The sequence below is a fragment of the Paroedura picta genome, chromosome 12 (genome assembly GCF_049243985.1).
Source record: "Paroedura picta isolate Pp20150507F chromosome 12, Ppicta_v3.0, whole genome shotgun sequence".
In the NCBI taxonomy this organism is placed as follows: Eukaryota; Metazoa; Chordata; class Lepidosauria; order Squamata; family Gekkonidae; genus Paroedura; species Paroedura picta.
In genome coordinates this window covers 50,792,610-50,818,541 of record NC_135380.1, presented here as the reverse complement: position 1 = coordinate 50,818,541, position 25,932 = coordinate 50,792,610, and the positions used below count along the sequence as shown (strand labels likewise).

General features: G+C 49.1%; 2 protein-coding genes across 3 annotated transcripts in view; one reads left to right on the top strand and one right to left on the bottom strand.

The window, feature by feature from the left end:
• COQ4 (coenzyme Q4) overlaps nt 1-8,410 on the bottom strand; it is a 29,006-nt gene extending 20,596 nt beyond the window's left edge. The window contains exons 1-3 of the mRNA XM_077306477.1: nt 8,260-8,410; nt 5,598-5,693; nt 1,410-1,576 (exon numbers count right to left, since the gene is read on the bottom strand). Coding sequence (XP_077162592.1) covers nt 1,410-1,576; nt 5,598-5,693; nt 8,260-8,402 — 406 coding nt within the window. The 5' untranslated portion in view covers nt 8,403-8,410. The remainder of the gene's footprint in view (nt 1-1,409; nt 1,577-5,597; nt 5,694-8,259) is intronic.
• TRUB2 (TruB pseudouridine synthase family member 2) overlaps nt 8,273-25,932 on the top strand; it is a 29,618-nt gene continuing 11,958 nt past the window's right edge. For both annotated transcript variants that reach the window (XM_077306478.1, XM_077306480.1), the window contains exons 1-6: nt 8,273-8,506; nt 11,580-11,711; nt 14,595-14,669; nt 15,615-15,676; nt 16,562-16,643; nt 18,618-18,690. In XM_077306478.1, the coding sequence (XP_077162593.1) occupies nt 8,401-8,506; nt 11,580-11,711; nt 14,595-14,669; nt 15,615-15,676; nt 16,562-16,643; nt 18,618-18,690 (530 nt within the window). In that variant the 5' untranslated portion in view covers nt 8,273-8,400. The remainder of the gene's footprint in view (nt 8,507-11,579; nt 11,712-14,594; nt 14,670-15,614; nt 15,677-16,561; nt 16,644-18,617; nt 18,691-25,932) is intronic.

Here is a 25,932-nt window from a genome sequence, read left to right as displayed (position 1 = left end):
TGAGTTTTCCAAATGTGCTGGCATATTCATTGTAGCACTTTTACTGCATCGTTTTTTAAGATTTTGAATAGTTCAACTGGAATGCTGTCACTACCACTAGATTTATTGTTGCTCAGACTTCCTAAGGCCCATTTGATTTCACATTCCAGGATGTCTGGCTCCAGGTCAGTAACTTTGTGGAAAACTCAATGGACAAGTTATAGAATCATAGAATCATGGAGTTGGAAGGGGCCATACAGGCCATCTAGTCCAACCCCCTGCTCAACGCAGGATCAGCCCAAAGCATCCTAAAGCATCCAAGAAAAGTGTGTATCCAACTTTTGCTTGAAGACTGCCAGTCAGGGGGAGCTCACCACCTCCTTAAGCAGCCTATTCCACTGCTGAACTACTCTGTGAAAATTGTTTTCCTGATATCTAGCCTATATCGTTGTACTTGTAGTTTAAACCCATTACTGTGCGTCCTTTTCTCTGCAGTCAAGAACCAATTCTTCTTTTTCAGTAATACCAGGGCTCTCTCAGGCTCACCTCCCTCACAGTGTGTCTGTTGTGGGGAGAGGAAGGGAAGGAGACTGTAAGCCGCTTTGAGACTCCTTCGGGCAGAGAAAAGCAGCATTTAAGAACCAACTCTCCTTCTTCACTCTTCTTCTGACGTGGTGTACCTGAAAATACTGGCCGCTGGAAAGCAAAACAACGCAGAGGGACTACTGCCTTTCTGCCATAAGAAGAGCCCTGCAGGATCAGGCTAGTGTTCCATCAAGCCCCGCATCCCATCTCACAGAGACGCCAACCAGTTCCTCTGGAGGGACAGCAATGGGGCATGGAATCTGAGCACTTCATAAGAACATCGGAAGGGCCCTGCTGGATCAGACCAGGTTTCCATCTAGTCCAGCCTCCCGCCTCACACAAGGCCAACCAGTTCCTCTGGAGCAGTGGTTCTCAAGGTAGGGGTCGTGACCCCTTGAGCAGTCATTCGGCCCTTTCCTGGGGATTGCGGCAGTGGCATGGTGCTGGCGGAGGAGGCCAGTACCATGGCAAGTGCCACGGTAAGCAGGAGCAGTGGCGGCATGTGCGCATGTGTGTGGGTGCGGCCACCGCCCCTGCTGTAGGGGTCACGGCATTAGGGCGATTGAGAACCACTGCTCAGGAAGAACAACAATGGGGCAGAGAGGCCGAAGCCTTCCTGAGAACATCAGAAGAGCCCTGCTGGGTCAGACCAAGGGTCCCTGTCACACACAAGGGCCAGCCTCTTCCTCTGGAGGGCCAACCACAGGGCAGAGAGATCAAGGTCTTCCCCTGAGGTTGCTTCCTGGCACTGGAATCCAGAAGCTGACTGCCACTCAGCATGGAGTTTCCCTTTTGTCACTCTGGCTAGTAGCTTTAACTCAGGTTCCCACAAAGTAGCAGCTCACCGTGCCGATAAGGATCGTAGAGGGCCATAAGGGCAGAGCCAGCGGCCAGCAGTGCTTTCTGCAGAGGGCTAGTTGGGATGTGGCCCGGGTAGAGCGGGTAAGAGGCGTCCTCTCTTGCAGGGCCATCGGTGGCTGAAGTCTGGCCAGTGTGCCACAGCTGGCATCGGCTGCCTGAGGGGAAAAACCACCCCGGAGGGCAAAGGTTAGCAGCTCAAGCAAGCAAACGCTTGGGTTCCAAAAAGGCTCTTTTATTATTTATTTATTTATTTATTTATTTATTTATTTATTTATTTATTTATTTATTAATTAGGTTTTTAATTAGATTTGGTGCTCTTTACTAATGGCAGCAACGACAATGTCGGTGGGGACCACTCTGTTTGTCAGCAATAACTGTTAGCGACAGCCACCCAATATGCCCAGAGAAAAAAATAACTTCACTTCCTAATTTCTTTGATGCTGCCCATTTTCAGTGTGACTTTTCTTCACAACATACTCAAGGTTGTGGGATACGAGAGAGTGTAGGACCCCGTCTAGTGTAATTCAGCGGTCCGCAACCTTTTTAAGAGCAGACAATTAAAGGGCCATGCACTGAGGATGTTCAAGAAATCCCTACTGCTGCTGGGAAGCCAAAACAAAGCAAAAACTCTGTGCGGGCAGAACCCATTGGGATGAGACAGAATCCTAGAGTGGGAAGGGTCCAAACAGGCCATCTAGTCCCACCCCCTGCTCAGTGCAGGATCAGCCTCAAGCATCCAGGAGAAGGATCTGTCATGAGTTAAAATTTCCATGAAAATGAAATGTTCCTTATGTTCATTGTTGTGGTGTGTCTGTATCTTATTTTGAAGGGATGTTTAAACATTACCATAGCGATCAGAGAGCATTAGGGCAGTGGGTGAGAGTAGAGGAGTTTGGGGATGGGTGGGAGATGGGTGGCCGGCCTCTTCGCCGTCCTTGGCCGCGGCAATCTCCTGGACCCCCTCCCCTGTGGGCTCCCCGGCCGCCTTTCTGTCCCTCTTCCCTTGGGTTCCCCCCGTCCTGCGCTGCCATTCGTTCCGGCAGCCGCCTCGAGGGGTGGCGCCGCCTTCGAACCTCTGGCCTCCCCGATTATGCACGCGGTCACCCCGGCGCTGCTTCTGGTTGCGCCCTGGTCACCCGGGAAGCTGTGCTTTCTTCTGCGTTTCGCTAACATGGCTTTTTCGGAAGCGTGCACCGAATCTGCGGTTGCAGCCGGCTCCGTGCGTTATCGGTGATTTTAGTTGCCGCCATTCCACCCTGAATGCACGCTATCCTCCCCATGCATAATGGGTCCAAGTGACAACCTTTCAAATACTCCTGAATACTGGCTTATCAGGTATCCATTTATTTGTCTGCACAGACAGTGACCTGTTTGTCCTCAGGTAAGGAAAGCAAGGCCATTGTTGGCTAGCGATAGCCTAGATTACCTCGGAGCACACCCTTTTGACGCCTCCAGCACACACCCTTCAGGGTACCCCATAACCTGCTCTCTAATGCCAAAGTGATGTCCCAGCTCCTGTTTGGATGCCCCTTATGGGTTCCTGCCTTTAATAAATATATTGAGGAGGTTCAATCTGCTTTCTATAGGCAAATTGCAGGGGTTCCCAATTGTGTCTCCTACCATGCCATTTGCGCAGAATTTGGCCAAATTAGGGTAGAGACAAGGGCCTGGATAGCTACTTTTAAATTTTGGGTCAGACTATTTTTTAGAATAAAAACTGGCAGCCTTTTAACTTGTCTGAAAAGTGACCCTCTTAAATTTCGATGGTTCCAAGCTATTGAACAAAAATTAGTCTCCATTGGCATCGATCTGAACTCCCTACTACCTCTGGAAGAAAAATGTATCTTCCGGATTATTAAACAGAGAATGTTAGACCATGAGCAGCAGGAACTCATACCTACCCAGCCTCGAGTCTGCTCACCAGCATTCTTTGGCATCACTATGCAGAGAAATATTATGCCTACATATTTGCATCTACTTGATGTCCCACCCCTGAGAAGAGCTTTTCTCCTGGCACGAATGAATGCTTTCCCCTCAAAGGTCTTAGAGGGAAGATTCCACCGTATCCCATACCATGCGAGACTCTGTCCGTGTGGTTCTGGCTGCCCTGACTCTGTCTCATACATTTTGTTAGATTGCCCCTTATATGAGCAGTGTCGGGATGACAGCTTTGTTGCTTTGCTGGGAAACAAGTAAGTAACTCTATAACCTTGCAATTTCTGCTCTCTGACAAAGACCCAGAGGTAACCATTTTAGTTGCCAGAGTTTTAACTAAGATGCGTTTATAATATGCTGCCTACCTTGTATTTTATCTTTTATAGGTTATTTAATCATTTAAAGATCTCTTTGGTTATGTAACCCCATGGCCTATTTTATTATTTCGTTGAAATTTTAAACCCTATTTTTATATGCCTTACACATATTTTATGCCAATAAAAGGTGACTGACTGACTGACTGACTGACTGACTGACTGACTGACTGACTGACTGACTGACTGACTGACTGACTGACTGACTGACTACAGTGGAAAGCAATCTGCTCTCTATCCTCCCCAATGGGAGGCTGTGAAGTTGGGGCTGCACCCCCCATTGTCAGCTCCCTGTCCACAAAGGGCTGAGGCATCTTGCACAACCCTGAATTTTGAATACTAATTGCTATTTTTCTCCCCCGTGTATTTTCCCGCAATGCCCGTTTAATTTAATCTCTTTAGTCCTTTGCCACCTCTCACTCCTGAATATCTGAACCAGACTTGGAGCACCAATCACGTTTTTCCACCCAGCCTTCCTCCTTGGAGGTCAGTGAAGCATTTGTGACTCTCCCTCTCTCTGCTTGATAGTCACAACAGGCCTGTGAGGTAGGCCTGAGCAGGGGCACCCCTGTGGCCAGCAAGGGTTGGAGGGAGGCAACATTCAGGGGGAAGGTTGATGGAGGCTGTCTCGTTTGCCAAGTCATAGTTTCCACAACCTAACCTCACCAAAGAAAAAGAAACAAACCCAGCCCCATATTGACTCAAAAGGCCGATGAATGAATGGTTCTCCTGCTTTTAAAAAGTTTGTACTCCAGAAGAGCCTTGCCAGATCAGACCAGCTAGCCCAGCATCCTGTTTTACCCCACGGCCGAACGATTCCTCTATATGGCGCAGACGCCTTCCCCTGATGCTGCCTCTTGGCTTGGGGACTCAGAAATCAGCTGCTTCTGAATATGGAGGCTCTGTGGCCAGTAGCCACTGATACACCCATCCTCTGCGAATCTGTCTAATCCCCGTAAAAGCCAGCTATGCCTGCAGCCACAGAACTGTAATGTGGATACAAAAAACAAGCACCACCAGGTCCTCCTTTCAGGTAAATACAATGTGCTTTTTCCTGCAGAAGGAGTTGAACCTGAATGATCTCCCAGTCTGGATACTGTAAACACATCCTTTGTGGGGGTACGTGTGCTTGCTGCATTCCAATGATTTATTATCCCTCTAGAATTATAATTTTGAGATGGCATTGACAACTCAAAAGCTGAACTTGGTTATTATTAGCAAAATAAGAACAAAAGAGGTGCCCTGCTAGATCAGACTAGCAGTCTCTCTAGTCCTCTGATACATCTTTCACAAATAGTGTAGAACTTTTAGCCATCGTCAGCTTCCCCTCCTTGTATCTCTCCTTCACACGGAAGTCAACCAATTCCACTGGAAGGTCAACAACGGGGCACAGAGGCTGAGACCTTCCCCTGATAGGACCGTAAGAAGAGCCCTGTGCACAGAGAGCACAGAGACCAAGGCCTTTCCCCTGATATTACCTCCTGACTCTGGGATCCAGAGGTTCAGTGTCACTGAATGTGGAGATTCCTCTCAGCCATCAGTTAGGAGCCATTGATAGACTTGCCCTCCATGAATCTATTGAACCCCCTTTGAAAGCTGTCTATGCCTGTGGCCATCATGACATCCAGGATTCTTACCCTGGATGCTTTAGGCTGATCCTGCATTGAGCAGGGGGTTGGGCTAGACGGCCTGTGTGTCCCCTTCCCACTCTTTGATTCACAGGGAAGGGGCTCCAGCCCCCTCCTCTGCACTTTTTCTTTACCTTTTCCAGCTTTGCAAGCGGGACAAACACAAGAAGAGGGGAAACAGGGAAGGAGACTTGGAGAACATCCACAGCAGGGGTGGGGAGAGCAACGAAGTAACTTGCCTGCTGCCAAGGAAGAACCAAGAGCCTTCCGGAAGGGTGTGGCCCAAGGCAGGCCTTTCGGAGCCCTTCTCAGCAGGAGCTCCATCTTCTTCCTGCAGCCAAGAAACGGAATCAGGTGGAGGCAGAAATGAACCTGAAACCTATGTTGACGTCCCCCCCCCCTCCGGTTTCAGATGCAACTGGATCCTCTGCCTCATGGGTTCAAGGCAGCCTTTGTACAACGGAGCCTCTTGAAATGCAACACGAGGTAAGCCTGGACTCTGGGCAAGAGGCTCGAAACACTTTGAGAGCGCGCCCCATAAAATGCAGTCTCCCCACTAACATTACTGAGAAGTGTCAGGCACTAGCAGTGCCCGTGTGCCTGCCCAAGGCCGAGGACACATGTGGACTTGCCTCCCGAGTGGTTTCAGATGCCCAATCCGGCTTCAGGGTCCCCAAATCGCAACCCTAAACCATCCTTCCTTCCCAAGGAGCTGTCGGCTCAAAATCAACCAGCAGCTGGCTGGCTGAGCATGGAGCTTGCCCACTGGGCCACACGGGCACTTGCTCCCGAGGAGACACAAACATGATTGGGTTAACAAAGTACAAGTTCATTATTACAGTCGTTCAGACCAAGTTATTACTCAATCAACATGAAACTCTAAGAACCTTGATTTTCTTATTATTGGCCACTTTGGGTGGGTGAGTCAACACGACAATATACGGTCGTATCACCCAATAGGTGTTTAACAAATTTTTAAAATATGTAAAAAATAAATTAATGCCAGCCCATTGGGGAAACCCTTGAGGGCCCTCAAGAAATCCCGGGGTTTTATGAAACCCTGCTTGAAAGGCTGGCAGACGGAAGTCGGGATAAGTGGTCTGTTGTGGGGAGAGGAAAGGGAAGGCGACTGTAAGCCGCTTTGAACTTCTTTCGGGTAGAGAAAAGCGGCATATAAGAATCAACTCTTCTTCAGTAACCTCAGGGCTCTCTCAGCCTCACCCACCCCACAGGGTGTCTGTTGTGGGGAGAGGAAAGGGAAGGCGACTGTAAGCTGCTTTGAGCCTCCTTCGGGTAGGGAAAAGCGGCATATAAGAACCAACTCTTCTTTTTCAGTAATATCAGGGCTCTCTCAGCCTCTCACCTCCCTCACAGGGTGTCTGCTGTGGGGAGAGGAAGGGAAGGCGAGTGTAAGCCAATTGGAGACTCCTTCGGGTAGAGAAAAGTGGCATATAAGAACCAACTCTTCTTCTTCAGTAATCTCAGGGCTCTCTCAGCCTCACCCACCCCACAGGGTGTCTGTTGTGGGGAGAGGAAAGGGAAGGCGACTGTAAGCCGCTTTGAGCCTCCTTTGGGTAGGGAAAAGCGGCATATAAGAACCAACTCTTCTTCTTCTTCTTCTTCTCAACCAAACGAATTGGTGGCAGAGGCGACACTTGAACCAGAGACTGCCAGGACCATGGCTCTTAGCCTCTCACCCGCCACCCGAGGGCCCTTCATGGTTGAACCATATGCAACATTTTCCCCTGGTTTTTGTTTTGCTTAAGTAGCAAAGGGCTTTCTGTACCTCAGCTGTAAAATTAATTGAATATACTCTTTCAAGATCTTCGAACTTTAATAGGAAACAGAATCTCAAATCTCCCCATGATACCAATGAGGGGCAAATGTTTGGGATCAAGTAGGCTTGTTTTTTTAGAAAAGAGCCTCTTGTGGCGCAGAGTGGTAAGGCAGCCGTCTGAAAGCTTTGCCCATAAGGCTGGGAGTTCAATCCCAGCAGCCGGCTCAAGGTTGACTCAGCCTTCCATTCTTCCGAGGTCGGTCAAATGAGCACCCAGCTTGCTCTTGCTGGGGGGTAAACGGTCATGACTGGGGAAGGCACTGGCAAACCACCCCGTATTGAGTCTGCCATGAAAACGCTGGAGGGTGTCACCCCAAGGGTCAGACATGACTCGGTGCTTGCACAGGGGAGACCTTGACCTTTACCTTTAGGCTTGTTTTAGCATTTACTTCCAAGTAAAAAGTCACAGTACAGCTACTCCAAGCCACTGAAATGGAGTTCATCAAGCTCTGAACAAGACTGTGTCAGTAAACAGAGAAAATAAAACAATGGCCCACAGACTGGAAATGTTCAGGTTACACCCCAGTTCTGGAAAACGGGATGTCAAAGAGGGCAGCAACTGTCAGACTATTTCGCTAACTTATCATGCACGCAAAACGATGCTCGGAATCGAAGAACAGTCACCATACACCAGGGCTAGTCAAACTGCGGCCCTCCAGAAGTCCATGGACTACAATTCCCAGGAGCCCCCTGCCAGTGTTCGCTTTATATACCTTTCGCATTCGCTGGCAGGGGCTCCTGGGAATTGTAGTCCATGGACCTCTGGAGGGCCGCAGTTTGACTAGCCCTGCCCTACACGGGCTGAGAAAAGCCAGAGGTCCAGGCCGGGCGGAGAACGGAAGGGCTGCTCGAGGTCAAATTGCAAAGGAGCCTTGGTTGGGGGAGCAGAAGAGAGGGTCCCTCAGCCCCCGCCCCCCAAGCAGCCGAGTCCCAATTCCGGGGGGTCCCCAGGCCCCACCTGGAGGCTGGCACCCCGAGGCCTGGCCGGCGCTTCCCCCGCCCCCGCCCCCCCGCGCAGTTGCCCCGGCCACGTGAGGATTGGGGCCCCGGGCGCGCTTACCCGCGAGAGACGGCGGCGCCCTGCGGCCCTCCCGCGCCGCCCTCGTTTCCGGGGGGCTCCTTCCGCGGCGCACCCGGCCTGGCGGCGCCCGTGGGGGACCCGTGGAGGTGACTCCGCTGGGCCGCGAGCGGCGCTTGCACCATGCGGGCGGCCAGGGCCGGGCTGCACGGGCTCTTCGCCGTCTACAAGCCGCCCGGGGCGTCGTGGAAGGCCGCGCGCGACGTGGTGGAGGCCAAACTCCTGCGCGGTGAGCCTCCGGGGCCCGGTTGCCAGGTCCCCCGGCCACGGCGGGGGAAGGGGGGCTGCAGGGGGCAGGGCTGCCCGGGCCAGGCCAGGCCAGGCGAGGAGGCTCCGGGAGACTCGAGGGCGGGTTGCCAGGTCCCCCGGCCACGGCGGGGGAAGGGGGGCTGCAGGCGGCAGGGCTGCCCGGGCCAGGCCAGGCGAGGAGGCTCCGGGAGGCTCCAGGGCGGAGACAAAGACCCCCGGGGGGGCGACAGAGGCCAGCCTCCGGGTGTGGCCCCTTGCGATTTTAGCGCCTCTTCAGGTTACAGAAGCTCAGTCCCCCTGGAGCAAAGGGCTTCTTGGGAGGGGAGGGGAGGGGAGGGGAGGGGAGGGGAGGGGGGGTCTCCATACCATTATACCCCGCGGAGGTCCGCCCCAACCCCATCCACTCCCAGCTCCACCCCCAAAGTCTCCAAGGATTTCCTAGCCCAGAACTGGCAACCCTAGTGGCACTGGACGACAGATGCCAGCCTTCCGGTGGGTCCTGAGGATCCCCTGGTGTCACAGGTCATCTCCCCACTTCTCACTGCCCAAAGGAGTTTCCAAGTGGCTCACAATCGCCTTCCTTTTCCTCTCCCCACAACAGACACCCAATGAGGGAGTGAGGCTGAGAGAGCTCTGAGAGAAACTGCCCTGAGAGAACAGTACTGTCAGGACTGTGACTAGCCCAAGATCACCCAGGTGGCTGCATGTGCAGGAATGGGGACTCGAACCCAGCTCACCAGATTAAAAGCATCATAGAGTTGGAAAGAGCCCTTATAAGGTGACCAGATTGTCCCACTTTTGGAGGGACATCTGGGCACCTGGCAAATTATTTTGAAATTAAAATACATATATTACAATACTATTTTTGCGTTCTATGAAAATTTTTGTTACCCCATATAGACCGAATTTTCAATCAAGAACACCACAACCACCCCGGTCAATGGTGTCCCGCTTTACCAACGTTAAAATCTGGTCACCAGTCTAGCCCAACCTCCCGGTCCAAGCCACTCCAAGTTGACTTCTTTGAAGAGATCAATTCCCCTGGAGAAAATAGAATCATAGAATCATAGAATTGGAAGGGGCCATACAGGCCATCTAGTCCAACCCCCTGCTCAACGCAGGACTAGCCCTAAGCATCCTAAAGCATCCAAGAAAAGTGTGTATCCAACCTTTGCTTGAAGACTGCCAGTGAGGGGGAGCTCACCACCTCCTTAGGCAGCCTATTCCATATAGCTGCTTGAAAGGGTGGACTCCATAGCATTGTACCCCACTGAGGTCCTTCCCACCCACTCCTGCCCCCCCCCCCCCCAAGTCTCCAGGTATTTCTGAACTCAGGCAGCCGCAGAATCCACCCTCTAAAGCAGTGGTCCCCAACCTTTTTATCACTGGGGGCCGGTCAACACTTGACAGTTTTACTGAGGACCGGAGAGGTAGTCTTTTGCCGAGGGACGTTGCCACCACCTGAGCCCCTCTTCCGCTTGCTTTCCTGCCGGTGCCCCTGACTTCCCGCCACCTGCTGGGAGGCGCTGCCTGCAGCAGCTGTACAGTGCCATGCCAAGGGGGAGCCCCAGCCATGGTGACCGCTGGAGAGCACTAAAGGTGAGCCGGCGGCAGAGTGGCAGGGCAGCCCCCAAGGCAGCAACTGTGGAGGAGGATGAGGAGGAGCTACGGACCGGTACTGGTCCCCGGACCGGGGGTTGGGGACCACTGCTCTAAAGCATCCATTTTCTCCAGAAGAAATTTAAGAGATCCTCAGGTCCCACCCAGAGGCTGGCATCCCTACCTGTGTAGCCTTTATAGAGCACACTGTTTCATCCAATTTATCACTGCCAAAGGATTACTCGTCCTTGGTAAATATTATTGACCCTGTTTTGCCCCTTCCGTAGCTGCCTTATTGGCATGGCATAAGAACACCCAAAACTAAACAACGTTTTCAGATTTACTCTTCTGACAAAATAAACATTTTTGTTTAAGTTAAATCTTCATGCAAGTAAACGTGGTATAAACAAATAACTTCATAAAATAATATTGTAATATTGCTGTAAAGAGTTGGTAGTGTTGTCCTTTTATGTTGCAGTTATGGTGCCTTGAAGGCCTACAATAAAATCAGAGTCCAGCAGCACCTTTAAGACCAACAAAGATTTATTCAGGGCGTGAGCGTTCTAGTGCAAGCACTCTTCGTCAGACTATGATCTTCTTACATGACAGGGAATACATAGCTGATGTAACAGAATTGATTTTTGCTATATATTCCCTGTCATGTAAGAAGATCATAGTCTGACAAAGAGTGCTTGCACTCGAAAGCTCACGCCCTGAATAAATCTTTGTTGGTCTTAAAGGTGTTACCAGACTCTGATTTTATTGTGCTACTTCAGACCAACACAGCTACCCATTTAAATATATCCTTGAAGGCTACAGTTGTTGTTTCATAAATGACGTGCTGTCACAGACCAGGACCCCCTTCTTCAGATCTCAGGTGGCAATAAAGATAGCCATCTAGCAAAACTATTAGTAAACTAAACCAAAGGCAGTGAAATGGAAGAGGTCCAGCCCGTCAGTTGCCTATGCAGAGATCAGTTACACACATAAGTGACCATTTGCAATAGAAATAGAGAACTCAGTAGTCTAGCGCTTAAAGTGTAGGACTAGGATCTGGGAGATCCAGGTTCGAATCCTCATTGTGCCATGAAAGCTTGCTGAGTGAACTTGGGCCAGTCATACCCTCTCAGCCTAACCTCTACCCCACAGAGTTGTTGTGAAAATAAAATGGAGGAGCAGAGAATCCCATCAACTGTGTTGGGTCACCACTGGGGAGAAAGACAGGATATAAAGTTAAAAAAATTAAACAAAAGGTTGTATTTCATGCATCTAATGGGATGCAGTCTATGGACATTCATGCCACTGCCACACTATGGGGAAGAGTTGAGCTTGGAACCTTGTGGTTCCCACGAAGAATTTTTCTCTGGAATGGAAGAGAAGCTGCTTAAAAATCAGCGTTTGGATGATAAATGCAAAGCAACAAACCAGAGTTTTCCTTTGTTCTGCGTCTTTAGAGCTGAACTCTTTAAAGCGACCGGCGCCGCAACAACAGATACGCTTCCTGCCGGGCACTGCTGAAGGGAAAGATGGGAAAGAACTGGTGCTGACGGTGACACAACTTCCTGTGTTCGCTGACCACCCACTGGGTAAGATGGGGACAAAGGCGGTCTTCTGGATTGATCACAGCTGATGGGATAATGCACGGGTTGGATCTGACTGACTTTTCTGCTGGTACAAGAGGAAGAAGGGGTCCTCTTGGACCACTCAGGAAACCACATGGGATGTGGGCAGGAACAAGGAGGGGAACTAGAGGAGACCGAGTGGAAGAGCTGCCTGGATCCAGCCCTGGGTTTAGATCGGAAGCCATCTTACACGTCCCTTTGCATGCCAGAAATTAGATGGGAATGTATGATGGGGAAAGTTGGGAGCAGGGTGAGCTCCAAGTTTTGCGAGGTTTGGGGTGAGACGCCCTCCCTTGCACCCCCCACTGAGCAGGTTGGCCACTTGTGCATGCAGACCCAAGTGGGTGCACACCCTTCGGGAATGGGAAAATAAATGCAATTGTTCTGTACCTTATTAAGCCCCATCAGCAATGTTAAAATGGATGCAAATAAGGCCAGGCTTTCCAGCAGTCTTTATAACAGGAAACTGAAGAGAGCCCCATGAGGTCGGTTTCTTATTTCCTGTGGGACGGGCACCCGGCAAGGCATCAGGGTGTGGCTAGAGTGGTGCACTTCGGCCACCAAAACGGCCGTTTGAGCCTGAAGCAGCCAGAACCGCAGTGCACTGCGCCTGCATGCACACACCAACTGCGGCACTGGCACTGGCACTGGCACTGCCCCTCCCTCTGTGCTGCAACTGGCTGCTTTGGGCTCGAACAGCTGCTTTGGCGGCCGAAGCACACAGCCCTGGGTGTGGCTTTTGCACTTGAAGCAGCAGAGGTGCCCGAGGGGCTTAGATTTGCACTTGAGGACTTTGCTGTGTTCCTTCAAGAAATGGGAAATCAGAGATCTCTGGGAAGACTGCACAATCCCAGTGGGGGTGGATGAGCTGCCCATCTCAGGCCCGTGTTGGACATGTGCCAATCTGTGGGCTTCAATGCCAACCCTTGACACCAAGACTCTTGTTGAGGCTCCCAAGATAAATTTATCTTATTTCTTTGCTGCTAGCACAGAGGTGCCAAGTAAAGAATCGTAGAGCCATTGAGTTGGAAAGAGCCATTCAGGTCATCTAGTACAATCCCCTACTCAGTGCAGGATCAGCCTCCAGCATCCAGGAGAAGGATCTGTCCAGCCGCTGCTTGAAAATGGCCAGAGAGGGGGAGCTCCCCACCTCCTTAGGCAGCTCCTTCCACTGCTGAACTATAGAATCCTAAAGGGGGAAGGGGCTACACAGGCCATCTAGTCCCACTCCCTGCTCAGTGCAGGGTCAGTCTCAAGCATCCAGGAGAAGGATCTGTCCAGCAGCTGCTTGACGATGGCCCGTGAAGGGAAGCTCCCCACCTCCTTAGGCAGGTCATTCCACTGCTGAACTATTCTGACTGTGAAAACATTTTTCCTGACATCTAGCCAGTACCATTCTACACATAGCTTAAACCCATTACTGCAGGTCCTATTCTCTGCTACCAACAGGAACCATTCCCTGCCCTCCTCTAAGCGACATTTCAAATCCTTAAAGAAAGCAACCGTATCTCCTCTCCACCTCCTTTTCTCCAGGCAGAACATTCCCAAGTCCCACAGCCTTTCCTCAGAGGGGTTGATCTCCAGGCCCCAGATCATCATCATCATGATTTTATTATTTCTATCCCACCCTTTCATGTCACTCAGGATGGGTGACAGCATTTAAAAGATTAAAACACAATAGAGTTAATATAACAATCCCCCTTAGCTAGGTTATTTGACAGAGGTCTATCTTGAGTCACTTCCTCTCCCCCCCCCCCCAGTGGTGAGGCTCGTTTTCCTTGATGGGTGTTATTTTTAACCTCAGCCATAAGCCCAGTGGAACAGCTCCATCTTACAGGCCCTGAAGAATTGATTCAAGTCCCACAGGGCTCTGATCTCATCCGGGAGCTCATTCCACCAGGCTGGGGCCAGGACCAAAAAGGCCCTGGCCGGGTCCAACTTCACCTCCTTTGGCGTGGGAACCTTGAGCAGATGTTGACCCAAAGCTCTTAGTGCTCCGGGGGGATTATGAAGGAAGAGGCCGTCCCATCGGTACACTGGTCCTCAAAGCTCTGCTCTGCGCCCTCTCAGTTTTGTTCACATCCTTTTTGAAGCGAGGCCTCCACCACTGCCCACAAGGGGCTGTGCTCTTTAGGAGATCTTACACGGCTACCAGTTAAATCACAATATGAACAGTTGTCAGGAAAGCTAATGAAGTCTGACAGGAAAATATAAAGTCCAGGCTTTGTGAGTGGCAAGAGTTTCTTATTGACCAGGCTGAGGATGCTTTTGTTTAAATGGGAGCTCCTGTTTTGTAAGAAAAGAAGCCAGACTCTTAAAGCCAACAGGCTGTTCGACCAGGAAGACAGCAAGTAACAGGAAGTTGCTGCTGTTCAATATTTATTTAAAACAAATGATGTTCGTCAGCTGTAGATTTGCACACGTCTAATGTCTGCTAACAAAGTTGTTAAATTGTAGTTGGAGGAGGGTGCAAGCCTCTTATTCAGATGAAGATCCAGAAAATTTCTTCTCAGATCCAAATAAATTGTACAAGAAGGAATGCTTAGTGGTTTCTACAGAAGACCTACCACAGATTCAAACTCTGCATCCCCTTTATGATGGGTGAATCATCCGTGTAAGACAGCAATGGGACATGAATTCATTCTTGCAAAGAAAAAAGATCTCCAGTCACCTGGTGCTGTAAGGCTGTAGCAATACTCTGGTAGCTGGTATGGATGAAAGTATGAGTCTCCACAGCACAGGGGCAAACGTCCCCACCGCTTCTCTTCCTGAAGAGCAGCTAGATGAGATCTGCCGGTGTGCTGCGCTTCTTGCCTGTGACACGCTCACTTCTGGTTTCCGATACAGTTGCTGGACCAGTATTCACCCACTTGAAAATTGGAACAGGGCACCTGCTGGATACAAAATCGTCTGGGGTGTTTGGTAAGTCAAAGACTGCCCTAGCTTACTTTTTGCATTATGGTTTCAAATCAGATTTATTCATAGAAAGGGAATATTATGGTAGAGAAAGAAAAGCCCATAATATTCAGTCAGGCCAGGGAAAGGAAAGCTTTTCTGTTACAATGAAAAATTACTAACTCCAAATAGAACAAACACACCAGCCAGGCTGCATTCTTGGTGCTCATGGAGACGACCTTGAGCCTGCTGGATTCTTCCTTGAGCTGACACTGCTCAGAATGCCAGAGTCCGAACACGGTGGGGAGGGTTCCTTTCCTGAGGCCTCCCTATTAGGCCTCCCATGCAAGCACTGATCTTCCCCTTCTTCAGCCAGGCGTTTCTTTAGCATAACCCACTTGCAGGTGCATGAGAGGACTTCTCTTCTTAGGCAACTGTGGAGCTTGGTTGTTTTGCTGTTTGCCACTTTGAGCTACTAGGAAAAGCAGCAGGAAATTTAGTAAGTAAATACATACATTAATGTAGATTTTTTTTCTCTTACATCTTTCTTCTGAAAGGGCTCTTTGCCAATATAGTGCTATCTATTATCTGTCATCGTTTCTAATATGGGGTAGAAACATTGCATCAAATGGCTTCCTCTTAAAGTCTCCCCCCACACACACACCTGCTTTGCTGCTCCTCCCACCCCCGGCTATTTGAGGAAGCACCCAAGTTCCTACTTCAGACAGACACAAAACCTGTCTTGACTGGACCCACTGAAGCTTCCAGGTTCAGTCTCAGGTTTCAGAAGTCACTGAAATCCCAGTGAGTTGTTGCCAGTCAGATGGTCATTGAGAAGACCATGCAGGCAGCTGCTAGTGCTTAATGTTCATCTGCCAGAATAGCCTAGGCTGTGCAATCAGCAAATGTAACTTCTCCAATCTGCCCACTGAATCTTCTCTCTTCTCCCACCCCTTCCTTTTTGCCTTTCAGTGCTTGGTGTGGGTCGTGGAAACAAGCTGTTTGACTATTTGTACAATGCCCATCTCAGCCGGGTAAGCATTTTGCATTCATGTTTTCTGTATGTAAAAGTGGCTGGCCTCCTTGTTGTGCAGGCAGTGAAGCCTGGGCATTCATAGATAACGTAGGCATCTCGTGGGGAGCAGGGAATCTTTCTAGGTAGGCAGGGGGGAAATGGACTAGGACCTACCCAGAAGAAAAAGCAGGAACTCCCCACAGCTGGCCTGATGGAGATCGAATAGCCGGACTGTTGAAAGCAGCTGAGAAGATGTTAAAGGGGAACTAAAAGGGAGGGAAGGAAATGAGCCTGGCCCAGCCTCAAAGAAAACACAGAGCATTTGGAGGAGTTTCTTTAAGGTGTGGGGTTTCCAAAATGGCTTTTTCCACCTCCCGCTGCCTCCTTCAATTCTTCATGGGCCCTCAGTCTGTACATGACAGCTGAAGATGGGGAAATGATATCTGGATCCAGCCCTGGACACTTGAGAGGTGGCAACTGAGGAGGGAGTAGCCAAAGTTTGTAGCTGAACAAAAACATGTGTTAGCTTGGCTTTTGCAAAAAAGAAAACAAAAGAAAAAGCCTTAAAAGGATTGAGTTTAGAACGAGAGACATTAACGGACCGCCTTTCTTCATGCTGTTCTCTTTATGGATGTTCATGAGCGAAGGTGGCCAGTCCTTCTTGCAGAAAACTGGGTGTGGCTCAACTAGGTGGGGCTGGAGATCATCTTCCAGTTGCCTCCAGAGGTCTTTGTTGTCTCCTGCCAAATCCCAGCTTGCTACAGGAGCTTTTGAGCAATGTACCTTGTGCAATATTTTGCATAGATTGTGCTATCTTTCCATGCAATAATTGGTATGCATACAAGAATTAGAGCATAGTGGCCTAATTTTGCTTTCAATGCATTGTATTTTTCCTTCTCCAAAGACCTACACGGTTCGCGGCCTGTTTGGCAAATCTACTGATGACTTCTCGGATACAGGCAAAATAATAGAGAAGACAACGTTTGGTAAGCGAGTGTGTGTGTTGCTGGTCCACTTTCATCTGGCTGCAGCATCTTCCAGCTCTGCCCTGAAGATGCATTTCAGTTATTTAAGGCTCATCCCAATACCAGCGTCCCCCCTGAGCTTGGTGTGAGAGCCAGCTGGGTGTTGTGGTGAAGAGCAGCAGTCTCTAATCTGGAGAGCTGGGTGTGATTCTCTTCCTCCACATGCAGCCAGCTGGGTGACCTTGGCCTAGTCACAGTTCTCTCAGAGCTCTCTCAGCCTCCCCTACCCCGCAGGGTGTCTGTTGCGGGGAGAGGAAGAGTAGGCGATGGTAAGCTGCTTTGAGATGCCTTCAAGTAGGAGAAAACGAGAGGGAGCCTTGGTGCATATGTAGCGGCTGGATGGCTTGAGCAGTCACCTGAAACTCACCCCTCCAAGATGGAGGTCCTATGGCTGGGTAGGAAGGGGGCAGAACAGGAAGTGCTTTTACACTCTCTAGGCGGGACGCAGTTTGCCATCGCACCCCGAGCCCAGAATTTGGGAGTGATCTTGGATGCCTCACTGACCATGGAGGCACGGGTCAAGAAGGCAGCCCGCCAGGTGTTTTCCAACTTCACCAGGCATGGCTACTAGCGCCCCATCCGTCTCCCAAACTTCTAGCCACAGTGATCCATGTAACAATCACCTCAAGAATTGATTTCTGTAACTCGCTCGACATGGTCTCTGACCCGGAAATTGCAGCTGGTGCAAAATGCGGCTGCTAGGGTCCTCACAAGAACACCTTGGAGGGCCCACGTCCAGCCTGTGCTGAGGCAGCTGCACTGGTCACCGGTTGTGGCCCAGATCAGGTTCAAGGTTTTGGTTTTGACCTTTAAGGCCCTTTGCGGTCTGGGACCCACATATCTGAGGGACCGCCTGTCACCCTATGCCCTCCGCAGGGCTTCGCGCTCTGTGGGCTTCAACTTGTTGGTGATTCCTGGCCCCAGAGAAATACACCTGGCCTCAATCAGGGCCAGGGCCTTTTCGGTCCTGGCCCCGACCTGGTAGAATGAGCTTCCGGAGGAGCTGCGGACCCTGCGGGAGCTCTCAACTTCACACAGGGCCTGCAAAATGGAGCTCCTCTGCCAGGACTATGATTGAGGTCAGTGCTAGTGCTAGTAGAAGATCAGATGGGGTCCCCTGGAAGTTATGCTCCATTCCGGCCCATTGGCATGGTTGGCTGTCACACCCCTCTTCAGCTGTTAGGGGGCTCCTTAGACAGAGTAGGATTATTTCTGCCATTCAGTTTTGTATTTTCTGTTATTATACGGGTTTTTAATTGGGGATGGTTTTATTGTTTCAGGTATCTGTATGTAACCTGCCATGAGCCAGCTAGTCTGGGGTGTGGCACATAATAGTAGTAGTAGTAGTAGTAGTAGTAGTAGTAGTAGTTAATACCTGGAATAATCACGTGGTCTATATAACAGAGACTAGAAATCTCACTCCAAATCCAGGCATCAGATGACCGACCATGTAAGACGCATTCTTGTAATGTTTTTGAAAAGAGTCGAATGGATATGTTAGATCGGGGGTCCCCAAGCACATTTGGAATTCTCACATAGCACGGTGGGTGCAGCCACAAATTGGCTGCCACAGCTTAACTTCAGTCACCCAGGGTAGATCCTTGTGCTGCGGTGGCAGCTGCTGCTGGAGCAACATTTTTAAAAACCGGCACAGCCGGTCAGAAACATTGCTAGGCAAAAGCCCTACCTGGCCCCGCCTATGTCCTGCATTCAGAGGGCCATGCAAAATGTAGTAACGGTGGAGTTTTATGACACCACCTTGCAGCCCCGGACTTCTCTCTCGCTCTGCTGTGCCTGGGCATCCGCTTCAGGCCATTTAGACTGTGACAGGCAATAGCAGCGGGTTGCTAGTCTGTTTTTTAGGGTGTATTTTTTTAAGGTCCTGAGTGAAAGACTGAGTTTTTAATCCGCCTCTTGGCCTTCCCTCGCCTACAGATCACATCACCGGGGAGAAGCTGGAACGAATTCTTGCTGTCATCCAAGGATCCAATCACAAAGCTCTCTTGCAGTAGGTATCCAATCAGAAAGCTACCCTTTGGTTTCAGAGCTACAGAAGCTCTGTTGGTTCCACTGAACGAATCATGGGCAGTTTGTAGTTGCAAAAACTGGACTGGAGGGGGGGGGGGCTGAAGCCACATCTCCCTAAATGCTGTGGTCACAAGCTGAAAAGATAAAAAACTAAAAGGGAACAAAAACACCCAACTGGAGTCAGGAGCCCAGAGGTTGAGCAGCAAATATATATTAAGATGAAAATATAAATATTTCTTATTAAGTACACATTGAGGTGGTTAAAAGCTCCCTTAAAACATAAGACACCTCTGTGCAAGATTGCACTTCCAGTCTCAATGGCTGCAGGGGGTGTGCCCATAGACCGAACGTGTTTCAAGGGTCTTCATCAGTGGCCAAAGAACCTACCTGCAATACAGTATGACAATGGGACCTTGTTGGTGGCATAAGAACCATAGCGCTTCCTTTTCATTCACACACGAGGGAGGATGCATGCTCAGGATTAGGGGTGTGCACTTCGGCTCGGTCCAGCTGCCTTGGCGATCAGCAAAGCCCGAAGCGGCATGTAGGAAGAGGCCAGCGCCACAGCACAGAAAGGAGGGGCTGCGGTGGCAGGCCAGCCAGTGGCCGCATGAAAGCGCAAGCTCTGCCTGTGTGCGGCTGTCGGCTCGCGCACCGCTGCCGCCCCTCCTCTCCATGGTGCAGCGCTGGCTGCCTTGGGCTTCAGTGATCGCATGCCCCTACTCAGGATTGAACCTTGGCCCAGGAGAGCATGGTGGTTCTTGACTACTTTGATTTTTGATTGTGAAGGCCACATCTGAAGTTATTATTCTATATTTTATTTTATTTGTTTGTTTGTTTATTGTATTTCTATACCGCCCTCCCCGAAAGCTCAGGGTGGTTTACAGGAAACAACAAAATAGTCCAGGTAATATAATTCAAGTAACAGTAAGGTGGTAACAATAACATTTACATTTATTTTATTTATTTATTTATTTATTTATTTATTTTATATTTTATATTTTTATACCACCCTTCCCTATGGCTCTCGGTGGTTTACATAAAACATTTTTGAACATTCACATAGAACACTATCAAAATCAATATAACAGTATAACAATAACAATAACACATCAACTGAGACAATTAGAACGGCACTTCAACAATAACTTGACAATCCCTCAGTCGGTTCGTTCCCTCAGTCTGGGGGGTCCCTGTAGGTGTTATGGGTCAGTCGGCCCCACCAAATGCCTGGTGGAAGAGCTCCTTTTTGCAGGCCCTGCGGAACTGTGGAAGTTCGGACAGGGCCCTGCTCTCTTCAGGGAGCTCGTTCCACTAGGTGGGGGCCAGGACTGAAAAGGCCCTGGCCCTTGTTGAGGCCCGACATGCCTCTTTAGGGCCAGGGATCTGTAGCCAGTTGAAAGTAGCGGAGTGTAGAGCTCTTCTGGGGTAGTAGTAGAAACGTAATAACAATAACAATAACATTAAAGGAAGGTGAGGGTAGGAGCGGAGGTCTTGGGGGCCAATTGGAAGCGATGGACAGGTCGACCTCAACCAAATGCTCCCTTTTGGAGGAGGAGCTCCCTTTTGCAGGCCCTGTGGAACTGCTTTAGTTCTGTCAGGGCCCTGATCTCCTCTGGGAGCTCCTTCCACCAGGTGGGGGCCAGGATGGAAAAGGCTCTGGCCCTGGTCAAGGTCAAGCGGGCTTCTTTTGGGCCAGGGCCATCAGGAGGTTGGAGGAGGTAGAGCGCAAGGCTCTTTGAGGGGTGTAGGCGGAGAGGCGATCCCTCAGGTATACTGGGCCCGGACTGTGTATGGCCTTGAAGGTGATAACCAAAACCTTAAGCTTGATTCGAAATTCAATCAGGAGCCAGCACAGCTGCTGGAGGGTGGGCTGGATGTGGGACCTCCGGGGTGTTGCTGTGAGGAGCCTGGCAGCCGCGTTCTGGACTAATTGCTGTTTCGGGATCAAGGATCAGGGCAGCGTAGAGCATATTGTTGGGAGCTTCACATTTTATGAATCTTATGCCACCATGTTTTAATGCTTTTAATCTTCTGAATGTGCTGGCAGGGGCTCATGATAATTGTAGTCCATGGACATGGCCACCACTGTCATAATGTGTAGATGGAGGCTTCTTTGGCTTTTGCGCTGGTACTTCAAGACCAGGGAGAGAGGTTTGCCACTCTCAGTGCTATGAGACATTTCTAAAAGATTTCAGGGCTGGAAAGGAAGATGGGTACACTAACTGAGCCACAACTCATGGACTAACACACAGCTCTTGTCCTGAAGGAGGTTTTTAGAGGAAGGCTGCAGGATTGGAAGTATTCGAGTGCCTGCAACATTGGACTTTTCTGCATTCTTATTTTCCTTGCTTCTGTGTTCATGTTACTTCAGAGTTCTTTTCCCCCCTGTTCCATGTGTGTTGTTCGCCTCCTAGTGGTCGATTTGATATTGCATTGCCTTACACCCAGCATAAAACCCTGTAGATTTAAACTGCATTTTTTCTGCCGTACATAAAGCAGCCTTCCCTCCCTCACAGGGTGTCTGCTGCGAGGAGAGAACAGGGAAGGCGAATGTAAGCCGCTTTGAGACTCCTTCGGGCAGAGAAAAGTGGCATATAAGAACCAACTCTTCTGCCGAGCAGTAATATCAGTTCTCTCTCAGCCTCACCTCCCTCACACGATATCTGGTGAGAATATGCTGCCAGTGGAAACTTGGGCCCTGATACAACTAGTGAGGTTCTGCAGGGCCTTCTGCAGGCAAAATGGCACAATTCCACCAGGCATATGACTGAGGTCAGGGCAAGTAATGAAATCAAATGAACCACCTTGTCTTCCTCTCTGGAGCTTCCCACCACAAATGGTGGCCTAAGAATGAGCCAGTAGCAAGACTAAGGCAAGCAGATTAGACAGAGGAGTATCTCAGGTTCACTGCTTTTATGGCTTTACTATTTTTACTGCACTTTATACTGATAATTAAATATGTTGTACGCTGCCCTGAGCCTAATTTTAGAAAGGGGCAGTCTATAAATCAAATAAATTAATAAACAAATAACGGATACAGAACCAAAAAGAAATAAAAGATAAGAACTATACAAAAATTTAAAGAAAGGTTTCCAATTTTCTCTGTGACAAATACTAGTAAAATCACACACTTACCACTTACTATAATGGCAGAAGAACAAAAGCTGTCTTTTTAAATTATCTAAATCCACCCCCCTTGATCATCAAAACCACAAATCATCATCATTAAAAGAGTTGTTTTTTATATGCCACTTTTCGCTGCCTGAAGGAGTCTCCAAACGGCTTCCAAACGCCTTCCCTTCCTCCCCACAACAGAAACCCTGTGAGGGAGGTTGGGCTGAGAGAGTTCTAAGCAAAGAAGAGTTGGTTTTTATACCCCGCTTTTCACTGCCCGAAAGAGTCCCACAGTGGCTTCCAGTCGCCTTCCCTCCCTCTCCCCACAACAGACACCCTGTGAGGGAGGGGAGGCTGAGAGAGCTTCTGACCGGACTGCTCTGTGACAACAGCATTATCAGGACCATGTCTGGCCCAAGGTCACCCAGCTGGCTGCACGTGGAGGAGGAGTGGGGAACAAACCCGGCTTGCTAGATTACAAGCCCCTGCTGTTAACCACGACACCATGCTGACAATCTATAAGGGGCATCCAGTTAGCAAGAAATGTAGAGATTGTCTTTTCTCCGACCAAAGAAGTTTAGCCATCTCTGCAAAATCCCCAACCAGCCCTCTGTTGTGGGTGATGTCGGTTTGTGGGAGGCTCTGACAAAGAAGGGGGTTTATAGATGAGGCCAAGAGGAGATCCTTTTCTGCAGTGGTAGGGCCTTCTGCAGGCAAAATTCCTCCCAAGAGGGAGGAATGGGGGGGGGGGGGGAGACAAGTTCTGCCCAATATTAATTTATTTTTAAAAAAAATGTATATGCTGGAGCTCTGAACAGAGACATTATGAAGGAGATCTCCAAGAATGTCAAAATACAATGCACAACAAATAAAACTGACATCAGACTAAGACAGCAGTATACTAAAACTAATCTAGAGTGAAATCACTAGAACCACAGCTGCCTCAGAAAACCGGCTTCACCTATCATTAAAATAGCGGTGGAAAGCATATAAACATATCCAGCCAGAGTAGCAGAAACAACCAGAAAAGCTGGTTTTTAATACCCCGCTTTTCTCTACCTGAAGGAGTCTCAAAGCAGCTTATAAACATCTTTCCCTTCGTCGCTCCACAACACACAGACTGTAAGGCAGGTGGGGCTGAGAGAGCTCTAAGAGAACTGCTCTGCAAGAGCAGCTGTTAAGGGGACTGTGGCTGGCCCTAGGTTACCCAGCGGGCTCCATGTGGAGGAGGAGTGGGAAATCAAACCAGGTTCTCCAGGTCGCTCTTAACCACAACACCAGAGCAGAAGGAAGAAAACTTTCAACCATTTGGAAATACCTGGATCCTTGAAGTCGTACCCTGCCACCGTTTTGATGATTTGGGAAGTTTGAGAAATTGTTTTACTGTGGAATGCCAGCTTCAAAATCTTGTTCCCAGCAACTTCAAGAGGGTTGCCAGGTTGGTGTGAGGCAGCAGAACTAAGTTCGAGTCATAGAATTATAGAGATGGAAGGGACCTCATGGGTCATCTAGTCCAACTATGCAGGACACTCACAACTCTCTCACTCATCCACTGTCACCTGCTGCCCCCATGAACCTTCACAGAATCAGCCTCTCCGTCAGACGGCTATACAGCCTCTGCTTAAAAATCTCGAAAGATGGAGAACCCACCACCTCCCGAGGAAGCCTGTTCCACTGAGAAACTGCTCTGTCAGGAACTTCTTCCTGATATTGACACGGAATTTCTTTTGAATTAATTTCATCCCATTCGTTCTGATCCATCCCTCAGGGGCAAGAGAGAACAACTCTGCTCCATCCTCTACATGGAACCCTTTTAAATACTTGAAGATGGTTATTAGATCCCCTCTCAGTCGCCTCCTCTCCAGGCTAAACAGACCAAGCTCCCCCAACCTTTCTTCATATGTCTTGGTCTCCAAACCCCTCACCATCTTTGTTGCCTTCCTCTGGACAAGCTCCAGTTTGTCTACATCCCTCTTCAACCGGGTTGCCCAAAACTGAACACAGGACTCCAAGTGAGGCCGAACCAGAGCAGAGTAAAGTGGTACCATCACCTCCCGTGATCTGGACACGATACTCCGATTGATACAGCCCCAAATCCCTTTTGCCTTAGCCACTGAGTCACACTGCTGACTCATGTTCAATGTAGGGTCTACTAAGACTCCTAGATCCTTTTCGCACATGCTACTGCCCAGACAAGTCTCCCCCACCTTATATTGGTGTATTTGGTTTTTCCTACCTAAATGCAGAACTTTACAGTTGTCCCTATTGAGCTTCAATTTATTCAGTTTAGCCCACTTCTCGAGCCTCTCAAGATCATCCTGTATTCTGTTGCTGTCTTCAGTCTTCAGCTCCCAGTATAGTATTGTCTGCAAATTTAATAAGTATCCCCTCTAATGCCTCATCCAAATCATTTATAAATATGTTGAACAACACAGGCCCCAGGACAGATCCCTGGGGAACCCCACTTGTCACTCTTCTCTAAGAGGATGCTGAACCATTAACAAGTACCCTTTGGTTACGATCTGTCAACCAGTTATCGATTCACCTGACAGAATAAGGATCCATACCACATTTTACCAACTTGTCAACAAGAATATCATGTGGAACCTTATCAAAAGCTTTTCTGAAATCCAGATAAACTATGTCCACAGCATTCCCCTGATCCAGCAAGGTAGTCACTTTCTCGAAAAAAGAGATAAGGTTGGTCTGACATGACTTGTTCTTGCGAAACCCATGCTGAGTCTTAGAAATCACAGCTCTCACTTCCAGCTGCTCAAGGACCGAGTGTTTGATTATTTGTTCCAAAATTTTGCTAGCTACAGATGTCAAGCTGACGGGTCAGTAATTACCCGGATCCTCCTTTTTCCCTTTCTTGAAGATGGGGACAACATTTGCCTGCCTCCAATTGTCTGGCCCCTCACCTGTTCTCCAAGAAGTGTCAAAAAGAATGGACAGAGGTTCAGAGATGACATCTGCAAGTTCTTTTAGTACCCTTGGATGCAGTTCATCTGGCCCAGAAGACTTTGTTTCATTTAAAGCAACTAGGTGCTTGTGGACTGCTCCAACAGTGATCCTAGGCCACCATTCCCGTCCCCCCTATTGTGTTATGTTTTTTCCACATTGAGCACTATTTCCCTCACAAGAGAAGACTGAGTAGATATTCTTTTTCTTGCTTGAAATATAACTAAAGAAAACTTTTTTGTTATATTTAGCACTTCTTGCTAGCCTAAGCTCTTATTGAGCTTTAGCTTTTCTAACACTCTCCCTACAACTATTGGCTATTTGTTTATACTCATCCTTGGTAATAAGGCCTTCCTTCCATTTCCTAAATGACTCTTTTTTTATTCCTCAAAATATTAGATAGCTGTTTATGGAGCCAACTTGGCTTCCTTAGGCTCTTTCCATCTTTCCTTCTCAAGGGAATTGTTTGTGATTGAGCTGAAGGCTCAATATTTCACTTTCAAAGTATTTCACTTTTAAAAAGCTCCCAGCCCTCTTGGACTCCCATCTCTTTCCTTTTGACCATGGGACTCTAAGCAACATACCTTTAAGTCTGTAAAAATCAGCTTTCCTGAAGTCCAGTCTACAAGTAGGACTATGTAAAGCTTTTCTCTTTCCCACGATTGAAGATTCCAAAAGCACATGGTCACTGCTACCAAGTGTGCCCACTACTTCCACCTCACCTACCAGTTCATCCCTATTGATGAGAATCAAGTCTGAAATAGCAGAGCCCCTGGTTCCCCTCTCTACTTTCTGGGAAATGAAGCTGTCGGCAAGACAAGTTAAGAATTTAACACAGCACCTTTTAGACCGACATGGTTTATAAGCGTTCCTATACAGATAGAAGGGGGAGATGACTCAATTTGATTGTAGTTGGCAAAGAGGCTGAACTACAGGTCAGAAGTTGCCCGTGCTGTGGGTTTGCTCAGTGGTATGAGGCAAGTTGTTATTCCTGCCTCCCTTTCTCTGTGATAGCCTTTTATCCGGCCTGCTTTGCAGGGCGGTTGTAAGATTCGAACAGGAGTACGCAGCGGAAGCGCTTTTAACACCCACAAAACCAGGCGCAACGCGCTCATTACTATTGCTCAAGTACGTATTATGCCCA